This window comes from Lagopus muta, chromosome 3, assembly GCF_023343835.1.
Source record: "Lagopus muta isolate bLagMut1 chromosome 3, bLagMut1 primary, whole genome shotgun sequence".
NCBI classification, from domain to species: Eukaryota; Metazoa; Chordata; class Aves; order Galliformes; family Phasianidae; genus Lagopus; species Lagopus muta.
The window spans coordinates 89,985,788-89,998,659 of NC_064435.1; the positions used below are offsets into that span (position 1 = coordinate 89,985,788).

Here is a 12,872-nt window from a genome sequence, read left to right on the forward strand (position 1 = left end):
TGAGAAGTGCTGTGCGGAGTTCTTCAAGTGGACGGACTTCCTGGAGCACAAGAAGAGCTGCACAAAAAACCCCCTGGTGCTGATCGTGAATGAAGATGAGGCAGCTCCGCCGCCCGCTGAGGAGTTCCCCGAGCCCTCACCTGCTAGCTCTCCCAGTGACCAGGCAGAGAGTGAAGCTGCTGAGGAAGGTGTCCAGCCGGAAAACAGCGAGAGCTCTGAAGTGAAGAGCACGGAAAAGGAAGAAGAGCCAATGGAGGTAGAAACTGCGGAGAAAAGTTTCCAGAATCAAGGCACCTCAAACACAGCTACTCCTCTACCTCAGCTCCCTGAACCGTCGCCTATGACAAGCTATGCCATGCCAAACACGAACGTCACATTGGAGACTCTGCTGAGCACTAAAGTGGCGGTCGCACAGTTCTCGCAGAGCGCACGGTCAGCCGCCTCCGCCAGCATCAGCAGCGGGGTGACGGCTGTGGCCATCCCCATGATCCTGGAGCAGCTCATGGCCCTGCAGCAGCAGCAGATCCACCAGCTGCAGCTGATTGAGCAGATCCGCAGCCAGGTGGCCATGATGAACCGGCAGCCCTTGCGGCCGGCCCTTAACCCAGTGGTGGCTGCACCAGGAGTGGTGGGGCAAGCCTCAAACCAGCTGCAGGGCTTTGCCACGAGCGCTGCCATCCAGCTCACCGCCGTCCTTCCTCCCGCCATCATGGGACAGGCTGCTGGTGCTCAGCCCCCTGCCTTCGACGGCTCTCAGCACGTCTCAAGACCTACGTCTGGAGCGAGCACACCCAATATATCCAGCAGTGGCTCCTCTGCCCCTCCAGAATCTAGCGTACCCTGCTCTTCTAATGCGATTACATCTGTAACACCTGTTTCAGTGTCAAACACGAGTATCAGTGCTTCGCAGCCCCAGAATGCTTCAACTCCACCTTCCATAGGACATGGAAGCCTCGCCTCGATTTCTAACCTGCCAAACCCACTTCTACCTCAGACTTCCTCAAATAGTGTGATCTTCCCTAATCCTCTTGTTAGCATCGCAGCAACAGCTAATGCACTAGATCCTCTGTCTGCCCTCATGAAGCACCGCAAAGGGAAGCCACCAAATGTGTCAGTGTTCGAGCCCAAGTCAAGCTCCGAGGATCCCTTTTTTAAACACAAATGCCGATTTTGTGCCAAGGTCTTTGGAAGTGACAGTGCTTTACAAATCCACCTCCGCTCGCACACAGGGGAAAGACCTTTTAAATGCAACATATGTGGAAATCGCTTTTCCACAAAAGGCAACCTGAAAGTTCATTTTCAGAGGCATAAAGAGAAATATCCCCACATTCAGATGAATCCCTATCCTGTTCCAGAATACCTCGATAATGTGCCCACTTGTTCTGGTATCCCATACGGGATGTCGCTGCCCCCTGAAAAGCCGGTCACAACGTGGTTAGACAGCAAACCTGTTCTGCCGACCATTCCAACTTCCATTGGGCTCCAGCTGCCCCCCACGATCCCTGGTGTGAACAGTTACGGAGATTCTCCAAGCATCACTCCCATGAGCAGGTCACCTCAGAGGCCTTCTCCTGCTTCCAGCGAATGCACTTCCTTATCTCCAAGCCTCAACACATCTGAGTCAGGTGTCCCAGTGTCTGCTGAATCCCCGCAGCCCGTTCAGAGCAGCTCGTCCCTGACCAAGGCAGAACCCATCAGTCTGCCTCCCGCAAGTACGCGGCTTGGGGACCACTCTGTAAGTGGACAAGTTTCCACAGCTTCCACGTCTTCAATTCCAACCATTGTTACGGACAGCAGTGTTTCGACAAGCCTCCCAAACCCTGTGCTTCCAACTATGTCTGACCAGTTTAAGGCAAAGTTTCCATTTGGTGGTCTGCTAGATTCTATGCAAACATCAGAAACCTCAAAACTACAGCAGCTAGTAGAGAACATTGATAAGAAGATGACAGATCCAAATCAATGCGTCATTTGTCACCGTGTGCTTAGTTGTCAGAGTGCTCTCAAGATGCATTACAGAACACATACAGGAGAAAGACCATTTAAATGCAAAATTTGTGGACGTGCCTTTACTACCAAAGGCAATCTAAAAACGCATTTTGGAGTTCATCGAGCAAAGCCACCACTTAGAGTACAGCACTCATGTCCCATTTGTCAGAAGAAATTTACAAATGCAGTTGTTCTTCAGCAGCATATTCGTATGCATATGGGTGGGCAGATTCCTAACACGCCATTACCAGAGGGCTTCCAGGATGCCATGGACTCAGAACTCTCCTATGACGAGAAGAACATTGACACGTTGAGCAACTTCGATGATGACATTGATGAAAATTCTATGGAAGAGGACCCAGAGTTAAAGGACATGGCAAGCGACTCAGCAAAACCCCTTATCTCTTACTCTGGGTCATGTCCTTCCTCACCGCCTTCTGTGATCTCCAGTATCGCTGCTTTGGAGAATCAAATGAAAATGATTGATTCTGTCATGAACTGTCAGCAGCTGACCAGTTTAAAATCCATAGAAAACGGATCAGGGGAAAGTGACCATTTGAGCAATGACTCCTCATCGGCTGTTGGTGATCTCGAAAGCCAGAGTGCAGGCAGCCCTGCAATGTCAGAGTCTTCTTCCTCCATGCAAGCTTTGTCTCCTGTAAATAGTAACAGTGAAAGTTTTAGATCAAAGTCCCCAGGTCTCAGCAACCAGGAAGAACCACAAGAAATACAATTAAAGACTGAAAAACCAGACAGCCCACCACCTGCAACTGAAAATGGAGGCGCGTTAGATCTGACATCCACCAACCCTGGAAGACCGGTCATCAAAGAGGAGGCTCCTTTTAGCCTGCTGTTCCTGAACAGAGAACGTGGTAAGTTTAAAAGTACTGTTTGTAATATCTGTGGCAAGCCTTTTGCTTGTAAGAGTGCATTGGAAATTCACTACCGCAGCCATACTAAAGAACGTCCATTTGTTTGTACAGTCTGCAATCGTGGGTGTTCCACTATGGGTAATTTAAAACAGCACTTACTGACGCACAAATTAAAAGAGCTGCCTTCTCAGTTATTTGAACCCAACTTTACTCTAGGTCCCAGCCAAAGTACTCCTAGCCTGGTCACCAGTACAGCGCCTACCATGATCAAAATGGAAGTGAATGGTCACAGCAAGCCGATCTCTTTGGGTGAGGTTCCCTCGCTTCCAGCTGGAATCCAGGTTCCTGCTGCACCACAGACAGTGATGAGTCCGGGGATCACCCCCATGCTGGCACCCCCCCCTCGCCGCACTCCCAAGCAGCACAACTGTCAGTCTTGTGGGAAGACCTTCTCCTCAGCAAGCGCACTGCAGATACACGAGCGCACCCATACTGGTGAAAAACCGTTTGGTTGCACAATCTGTGGTAGAGCTTTTACCACAAAGGGGAATCTTAAGGTAAGAGGCCAAATGCAACTGTAAAGGCTTGGGGGGATTGAGGTACTGTACTTGAACTTGGCCGATTTTAGGGCTGAACGTGTGTCCCAGAAACAGGAAAAAAGGGAGATTCAAGGCTCGTTGTATGCCGGTGTGTTTCATGCTTCTCCTGTGTTAAAGATAGGGACCGAAAAGAGGCTGTGCAAGGATGTGCTCTTTAAAACTGCTTCTGAGTGTATGCACACGTACACAGTGTGTTTTGTCTGACAATCATGATGTACAGACAGTCAGCTGGTATGCATGCTCTGGCAGTTCTTGTGGAACAGCACTGAAAAATAAGCTCACTCTGAACCAGAAATGCAGAACTATCTCAGCAACTAGTGTGCCTGTCACAGATTTCCATTTTCTGTTCTGCTTTGAGGGCACTGCAGACTAGAAAGCAGTTTCCCACTGATTTACAGCAGGTCACTGCAGGACTCGTGCCTCCTATTCCCACAGTCTGGTTAACCACCAGGACACAGCCTGGGGAATACACTTTTAACTGTCCTGAAGTTCCTGTTTTTAATATTATATTTAGCAAAACGATTGATGCATTTGATGTGAGATAAAATATTAAGAGAAAAGATGTTGAAAGGGAAAGGGCAGAAAAAATGCCATCTCCTAGTATGAGTAAAAGCACTTGGTAATCTTCACCATGAAGAATTTCCAGCTTGCATACGAGACTGTCCAAACCTAAAAGGATGCATACGCTTTGTTCTTTTGGTTACACTGAAAGATTATTACGGAGCTGGATTTTCCTTTGCACAGCTTGACCAGGCCTTAGAACCGTGTCTTAACTGGAATTGATTTGTTTCCAATGTGAACTAAAAGACTTTTTTTAAAACCAGAATTAAAAGACCTTTTTTAAAAGCAAGGGGCTCAGCCCAGCCACTCAACTGGAAGATGCTAACGTGAGGGTGTTTCTTGTCCCATTTGCATTGCAGGTTCACATGGGAACGCACATGTGGAATAATGCACCTGCACGCCGTGGCCGTCGCCTCTCCGTGGAAAACCCCATGGCTTTGCTGGGTGGTGATGCACTGAAGTTCTCTGAAATGTTCCAGAAGGATTTGGCAGCTCGGGCCATGAACGTTGACCCCAGTTTTTGGAACCAATATGCTGCAGCTATCACAAATGGACTTGCCATGAAGAACAATGAGATTTCTGTCATACAGAACGGAGGCATTCCCCAGCTTCCAGTAAGTCTTGGTGGAGGTGCCATCCCACCTCTAAGCAACCTTACCAGTGGCATGGACAAAGCTCGCACAGGCAGCAGCCCTCCCATTGTTGGTTTGGACAAAGCAAGTTCTGAAACTGGAGCCAGTCGTCCTTTCACCAGATTTATTGAGGATAATAAAGAGATTGGCATAAATTAAAAGCATTCGTTACGAATAACTGTTGGACCACTACTCAACGCAACACTTGTCCTGTTCCATGTACAGCTTTTGAAGTTAAGCATTAGTTTCCTGACCTAAATGCATAGGTTCCCCTTAAAATTTTACCTGTAGCAGAAATACCCAACTTTGTGGCTGCTGAAAAGTTGTCTTGCAAGATCTGCATGGTACTTCTTTCAACAGTGAGTTTGACTGTTATTGAGAACTGTGAAACCATTTAATTTAACAGAAACAAACAAACAAAAAAACCATTGGATAACTTCATTAGAAACAGAAAGAGGCTAGTCTACGTCCACTTTCTTCTTAGAAACCTTAATATCAACTGAGAGAGGGGGCTTCGCTATGGCATTCTGTCACACTTGCTGGTTTTGTTCAAATTAGTTAGCAACTTGGACTATGTTTTTAGGAATCTTAATCTCAAATAAGTGATTTAGTACCCCAATGCTGTGTATTATTACAGTATCCTTGTCTGTAGTATTTATAATGTTAAGACTATGCGGGTAACAGACAATATACTAGCCCCAAATTTAAATGAAGCTCTTGTACTGCAAAATACATCTGGTTATGTGACCTTTCTTTTTCTTTTCTTTTCTCTCTCTCTCTCTCTCTCCCTTTTTCTTTTTCTTTTTTTTTTTTTAAAGGAAGTCTTGTTTTACTATAAATAAGTGGTTTATTTTAATGCAGACAAAATTGTGAAGTTTTATTGGGAAAGATAGCATGCTTTTCATGTGCAAGTACCTGTCAGTAACAAACTTTTTTTTTTAATTTAAGTATTTGTAGCTGCTATGTGGACAGTTGTTCTATTAAATGAAAAAAAAAAAAAAAATGTAGTGTGGACTTTAGCTCAATGATTGGAAAACAAGTTACAGACAAACCTTAGCACCATAAATTATTCACAACGTAATAAACAGTTGTGAGTAAATACTTCATGTTATCAAAGCTGTACAATAAAAAGGTAATGTTTGTATAATGTGGTTGCAAACTCTTAATTTATACTATTGCACTTTTAGTATTTTGTATTAGGGAGGTTTGTCTATAATTTGAAACTGAACTAAGATGTAAACTATTTTATAAATAGTACTTTGACTTAAGGAATAACGGGGGAAGCCCTGTTACACTTTCTTGTTTTGTTTTAAGGTCAAACAATGAGAGCTCTCTTAACTAAGCAGAAAAGCTGCAGAGAACTGTCAGATCCTTAGGAAAAATGGGCCTGCCATTTCTTAAATTGAAATGATTCATTTAACTTTCCTACAAAGCCCACTTAAAAGCGTGACCACCCCCAGCAGAATTCTGATGCATTTATCTTAGGAGTGTGATATTAATACGAGTCTAGGATAGATGACAGAGAACATTGCGTAGGTTTAATTTTACTGTGATCTGTTCTATCTTTCACACACACCCACCAGAAAGATGTTGACTGCCTAATAATGCGGGGAAAAAGAAATAACAACTTTAGGGCAGCACGAGCTGTAGTATGTTATGTGTTTATTTCCAACTCTCACTGATTATCTTCTCAGATCGCTCTGAAGCACAATATACTCTGATTAATCGAATATAATTTTATGTTGATTGCATTCTTTCAATTACACTGAGTAAATAAAGGGAATGGTTCCACTCATAAGTCAGGCTGGGGATGCTGAGAAGACTGGGGCTTGATCAAAACTTGAACAGTAAACATTTTGTGTACTACCTCATTTTTGTGCATTACAAGCGTGGTGGAGTCTGACACTATGAACTTCTGTCCAGCAGAATTGCTTGAGGGACGTTATGGGTAGCTGGGTAACAGCACAAGGAGTTTTATGCCCCTGCGGAGTGAATCAGACAGTGAGGTCTTCTCATTTGAGACTGAAAAAATAAGACAATCTTTCTTACACAACAAAAGCTTACTGTAAGAGGATGGTCTGTTTCTGCCATCGTGTAATGGAGTGCAAAGAGTTTCAAAGACTTACTAGCTGTTTGTTTCTACTGGAAATGAGCAATGAACTATACGTCTCCATTTTTTACAATGATGAGATAGATATATAGATATACATATCTATATATAAACAAAATTATGTATCTATAATGCCTCTACAACATAACATCTTTCTTTTGCCACAGTGTGTGAGTGGTTAGGGGTGTTTCCAAGCATTTTGAAAAAGAAAACTGAGGTGGCTTAATGTTGCTGCATTTCAGCAATTGAATGTTTTTATTTATCTGTGTCATTTTTGGTGTGAGTTTTTCTGTTAGTATTTGGTACCATGTAGTGTTATCTTTATTCCCTAAAGGATGTGTATAACTTAAAAAAAAAAAAAAAAAAAAAGTTAAAAAAAAAAGTTAAAAACAAACAAACAAAAAAAAGGTTTAAAAAATAAAAGAAATAAAAAGGGCGGAAAAAAAAAAGAAAAAGAAAAAAAAAAGATGAAAGATGTAAAGTGTTGTAAATAAGATGGTTGATGATGGTACAGTAAGACTGAGCCCATTTTGTATTCAGGGTTAGGTCATTCCTCTCTGCATGGTGAAGAGAGACACTATTTTTATACTGTGATACCATGTAGGGCTAGGAGCCTCCCTGAACCAGCTGGGAATTGTTACTTAGATCCAATATTTTTTATTATTGAATCTTGTTGGCTTGACACACCTACTGATTGAAATGGATGTCTTAGTCTAGGTTACTATTTTTGTCATATGGAGTTGAATAAAATGCAGGATGTAATATTATTTCTGAATTGCGTTCCTTGATTATTCTAATAACAGTGTGAGATAACGAGAATGAGGTCACTTGTGGTAGATTGGTGTCAATGGCTTCTAATCGTTGCATCTGAAAACTGGAATAAGGTTGACACCTTGTATTTAAATGCTGCTCTAATGTATATTAGCGGTGCAAAGGGGTAGAATTATTCAAGTCTCTTTTCCAATGAAAATAAATCCTCAGAGCATTTCATGCAAGACAGTAGAAGGAAAAAGCAAACAAACAAAGAAAAAACAACTTGGAGGAGGGAAAGCAGCCTTTGAAAGTACTACTGCTTCAAACTGACTGCATTCTGCACACTTTTTATGCTCTGTTTACAGCAGAAGGTTCATTTTCACGTTGTTTAAACATCTACCTAAAATCCATTATGTGCTGCATGATAAAATCTGAGAACAAATTGGTCAGAAGTTCAAATCCAAAAATTCAAAATTAAGAACCAAATTGACAACTCGCATCCATTCATTCCAAATGACATATTCTGTATAATGAAACCTATGGCTTTTTTCTTTATTTTATCAAGACCCCAATTCATCAAAGCATGCCTAACTTTAACCAAATTATTTTTTCATGCCAATTTAAATGTAACTTTTACATTCTTGAGGATAGGCATACGATTAAATATCTCCTGCAAAAACCTCTGCCTTCAAGCTGCTATGATCTGGTGACGGATGCCTGCTTCATTTAAAACGGACAAAAAATAAAGAAAAGCAAAGAAAAATCTGACTTAATTATCTTTTAGTGGCCTTGCTATGAAAATACTCTGTTCTATAAGGTCTACTCAGAGAAGGTGCGAGTTTCCTCTGGTGATTCAACAACAGGTTTTTGCTTGTGCTTACGTCCCTGCGTGCACATCTCTGAGCCTTGCTGAGAGAAATCCTGACGTGCAAAAAAAGAGAGGGCTCTGATAGTTATAATACTGTTCAAAACACAGAGAAAAGTTTTCTGCCTTCCCATCCTCCCCCACCAATGCTATCTATCCTTAAGTAAGCAGTGGGGTATTTTTGTTCTTATAGGAAGACGTTAAAGAATTTGAATAGATAAATGTGTTACACAGGTAAAAATAGTCAAAGTCTGCTGAATTACAGATGTTTAAAAATAGAGCCATGTAGGAATTCTGTAATCAGAAAATGATGCAAGTTTTGGTATTTTCTGGGGAGGGTTATTTTACATGGTGAAAATTTCAGCAATGCTTTCAAACTCTTATTTTTTTTCCACAAGTGATTAGAAATAGAGTATTTATGACAAATGAGTGACATAATTACTTTTTTACCTGTTTGTGTTTGTTTTTTTTCCCCCCTTTTTTCTCTCTGTGTGTATTAGCCCTCAATACAATAGCTATTCCTTCATCTATTTTGTCCTTTCCATCTTGGCAAATACTTTGCATTCCTACGGCTGCATTTGTTTTGTATTTCTGTTGACTTTAATTTACTTCTCTGCATGTACTTCTGCCATTTGGAAGATACTGTGGGCTTTGGTTGTTGTTGTTGTTCTTTTTTTCCTTTTTCTCTAATTCTGCTAAAGTCAAAAGATGTACCTTTTTTTTTTTTCTTTTTCTTTTTTTTTTACACCTGTGTGTAATGCTAGGATAATGAACGATGAAGTAATCAGTGATATGATCAGGTACGTGTATAGCTCACAGGATGCCCTAAGAAACGTGCCATTCACACTTTTCTTTAGATGAAGATGTTAAGTTTGTTAGTGTGCTGGTACAGATATTCAGGAGAATGGAGACTTTCATCCTAACTTCACCACACCTGCTGTTACACCGCTGGAAACTCCATGGCCTTCAATGGAGATACTCCAAATGATTAGCTATGTAGTATATTGAAAGTATGTCTAGACAAAAGTATCCTGGACTTTATTTTTAAAAAGAGGGAAGAGATAATATGTATATTTTAGTACACACTGCAAGATTATTAAGGAAGTCATGAAATCTGAATCTAAAAAACATGACCGTGCCCTTTAATGTAGAATTTGATGTGAGAACGCCATGTGAATAATCGGTCCCTTCTCATATAAATGAGTAAAAGAGCTAAAAACTTCTATGTATTAAGCAGAAAAATGTGAAAAGCTTGCTGTGAGATTGCTACACAACATACACACTACCACGCAAATGCTTTTCCTTTGCATATGCTAAAGGTATCAGCAGATTAATTAAAAGAATAAAACTTGTGCAGCTCCAGCGCATAGCATTTTATTTTTTCAGAAGGCAGAACGGCTCGATCGGTTGGCAAAGTGACAAACCTGAAAGCCAAAAGCTTTGCGTTGTGCCACTGACACATTGCAGAGAAGTGGGCAGGTCTCTAATCAGACTCTGGTTCTACCTGGCAGTTAAATAACCCTGGGGCCCCTGGGAATCTGGGAGTGCACTCCCTCTGCAGAGTCGACCAGCACCTTGTAGAAGTGGGATGAGTTGCACTGTCAGTAAAGATGGGAAAACACTTTTGTACCTACCTCACAGGGGTGTTGTGAGGAATAGTTTTATGTCTGTACAGTGTTTCAAAGATGGAAAATGCTTGGTATTACTGCTGATTTTAGAGAGTTTACAGTACAGGTTCTATTATTTATTATTTGTACACCAGTAGTACCTGCAGGCTTCAGTCAGGACTGAGAGCCTTGTCTAAATGTTGTACACCAACCTAGATGAAACTGATACAAAATTTTACTCAGTAACATTTTCCAGTGGGGTTTCTCCATTATCAAGTATCCATTTGATTACTCTAGTGGGCCTCATTCAATTATTTAGGTATTCAAATGGATTATCCGTTTTTGACTGCAAATGAGAGTTATCTGGTATCACATTTTGTTTTGAGCTTGTATTGATTTTCTTCTAGAAAGAGCACCAATTTTCTATGGATAATCTAGAGTCAAATCTTGCTATCAGTGGAATTCTACTGTACCTTTTGCTATTAAAGCTAAACGTTAAAATAAATGTGTGTGTATATATTATTATACACAAGTATATAATATACATGTACTTATAAACATGTATGTTTGAAACCTTTTTAGCTGCTTAGAATTAATTTCAAAATGTGTGTTGAGTATTTTGTTCAAGCGTTATCCATCTCAGATGCAATTAAAACATCACTCAATGGTGCTGGCCCTCATTAAAGGCAAACTGGATATCATGATAGCAAAAGACATATCATTACTATGATCATATTCCTGTAGGCATATGAGGAAAGTTTCTAAGTCACAAATGTGTTAAAAAGGCTTCATTACATCATAAAAATCTTTACTTAGTTTATGTTGAAGTAAACTATTATATCAGGATGAGACACTCTCTGTATATAAGTATGTTAAAATAAATAATTATATAATTCCAAAGATAATGCTTGCTATCATTTGGATGTTGAAAAGAAAGTAATTTGTTTCCCAGATTGGCAAACGATATTTAATATTTTTTTAGACGCACGAATTCATAATTATCTGATTTACAGTGGTGTGCAGAAGAATCTCTTAGAAAATGTTTCATGTGCTAAATATATTAGCTCAATTAATTCTATGGATACTCTTGTCTTTTTTCTTTGAGTTTCAGGGAAATTTTCCTTTAGATTTATTTGAGGCATCCTTAATGATGTTAGCTACTGATTTCACTGAGGCATCTCATGGAGTAAAGGTAGAAGTGGTGATGGGCAAACCTCCCGTTCTTTCACTTCTACTGATTACTGACATCTCTCCATCACGCCGTTCTGGTTGCCAGTTCAACATGATTATATCTGCATCTCTGCCAGTTTTTTCAATCTGTTGATACTTATTCTGCCACAATGTGCACTTCCTATAGGACCTACAGGCACACTAAAATAAGTACTGTATTAAAGATAGCCTGGTGATAGAGAGTAAGATGTCTATCTATACTGGTATTCCTATACCATTACCTGCTGTTTGCAGCAAATAAAATGTGCACATAAAAGAAGAGATAGGCACGGTTCCATTTGTTTTCCATCACTTTATAATGAAGAATGTGTCTGATCTAGGAGGTTTGAGTTGGATTTTTTCTTTTTTAAACACTCTAGTTAAGAACAGTTGGAAACACTCATCTCAAGCAGTGGTGAGCACAACTTTTCAGGTAAGAGTTTTGTAGGTAACATACGATTGGGCCTTGCCTTTTCATCTGCCTGTATTCCACTAAAGGACACATCCCAACAAATCTTTCCAGACCACTTAATAATTAGAATTTAGTCCTTCATGTAGCTTTTAGTCTACCATCATCCAATTCCAAACAAGTTTGCTGAAACCAGCAGGGAATCTAAGGTATTAGCCAATGTACATAATGGGTAGAAGAATAAAGTTCCCTATGTGTTTTGGAAATTTGCTCAGAAGAAAATTCAGCTGAATCTTCAAACAGTTGTTAATGTATCTGGTGTTATTTACATGACACCTATTCCATCTTTTGAGAACAGTCTGGGCCAGACTGGTACTTTCTGTTACACTGAGTGGCCAAATGCTCCAGTTTCCTCTAGGTAAATTAATGGCATGTGCCAAGCAGTATTACTCATTGGAAGGATATTTTCATAAATGTTATCAAGCATCCTATCACAATACCGGCATACCAGCCCCATGGTAGATTATTACCAATGAGACTGATAGCTGGGGACATCTTTCTTATTCCTCCACCCCACTTCCTTCATGAAGAAGTTCACCAACGTTTCCTCTGCAATGATGCATCGTGTTTTTCTCATTTCTGTGGTTTCGTTGCATTTCTGTAATGATCATGCTCTTCATCTTTAAGACAGTTTGGATTTACAGCAACACATCTTTCCTACAGTAAAAATTTTTTGATGTCTTTTTTAATTTTGGGACCAGGTCGTCTTGTCCCTATTCACACCTCCATCTAATTCCAATCAGTTTTTCCTTCTGGTTCTATGAGTAGAAGATTCTGCACAAGAATAACCATAGCAACATCCAGCATCCTGAAATTAAAAATCAAAGTGCTTGTCTGGTTGGGAATACTGCACACTCACATATTGATGTGTTCAAGCTTTTTAGCCCCAACTCTGAGCCTATTATAAGTAGTTCCATTCTTAAGTCCTTTATAACTAGAGACTCTTTCACACTGATCTTGGTTTTCCACACTTTTCTTAAATGGCCACGTATCAGTTTTCCCAAAAACCTGCTTCCAAATTACATTTAACTTGCAGTCAATTTTTTTTTTTCTGTGCAACAAGTGAATTGTAACAAGTAATAAACCAATTTTGCTTTATATTAAAAGGTCATTACTGGCTAAAAGACCACTGTTTCACAAATCTTAGTGCATTTTGTCTCTTATAATCAACAGTACAAGTTGGAGAAAATATGTTATATATAAGGCATG

General features: G+C 40.4%; 1 protein-coding gene across 3 annotated transcripts in view; it reads left to right on the forward strand.

Moving 5' to 3' along the window:
• Nucleotides 1-5,653, forward strand: part of SALL3 (spalt like transcription factor 3) — a 20,623-nt gene extending 14,970 nt beyond the window's left edge. For 2 of the 3 annotated variants that reach the window (XM_048939053.1, XM_048939054.1), the window contains exons 2-4: nucleotides 1-2,858; nucleotides 3,075-3,415; nucleotides 4,378-5,653. The exon at nucleotides 1-2,858 is cut by the window's left edge. In XM_048939053.1, coding sequence (XP_048795010.1) covers nucleotides 1-2,858; nucleotides 3,075-3,415; nucleotides 4,378-4,809 — 3,631 coding nt within the window. In that variant the 3' untranslated portion in view covers nucleotides 4,810-5,653. The remainder of the gene's footprint in view (nucleotides 2,859-3,074; nucleotides 3,416-4,377) is intronic. The other variant, XM_048939055.1, reaches the window with a different exon arrangement.
• Nucleotides 5,654-12,872: the final 7,219 nt, after the last annotated feature.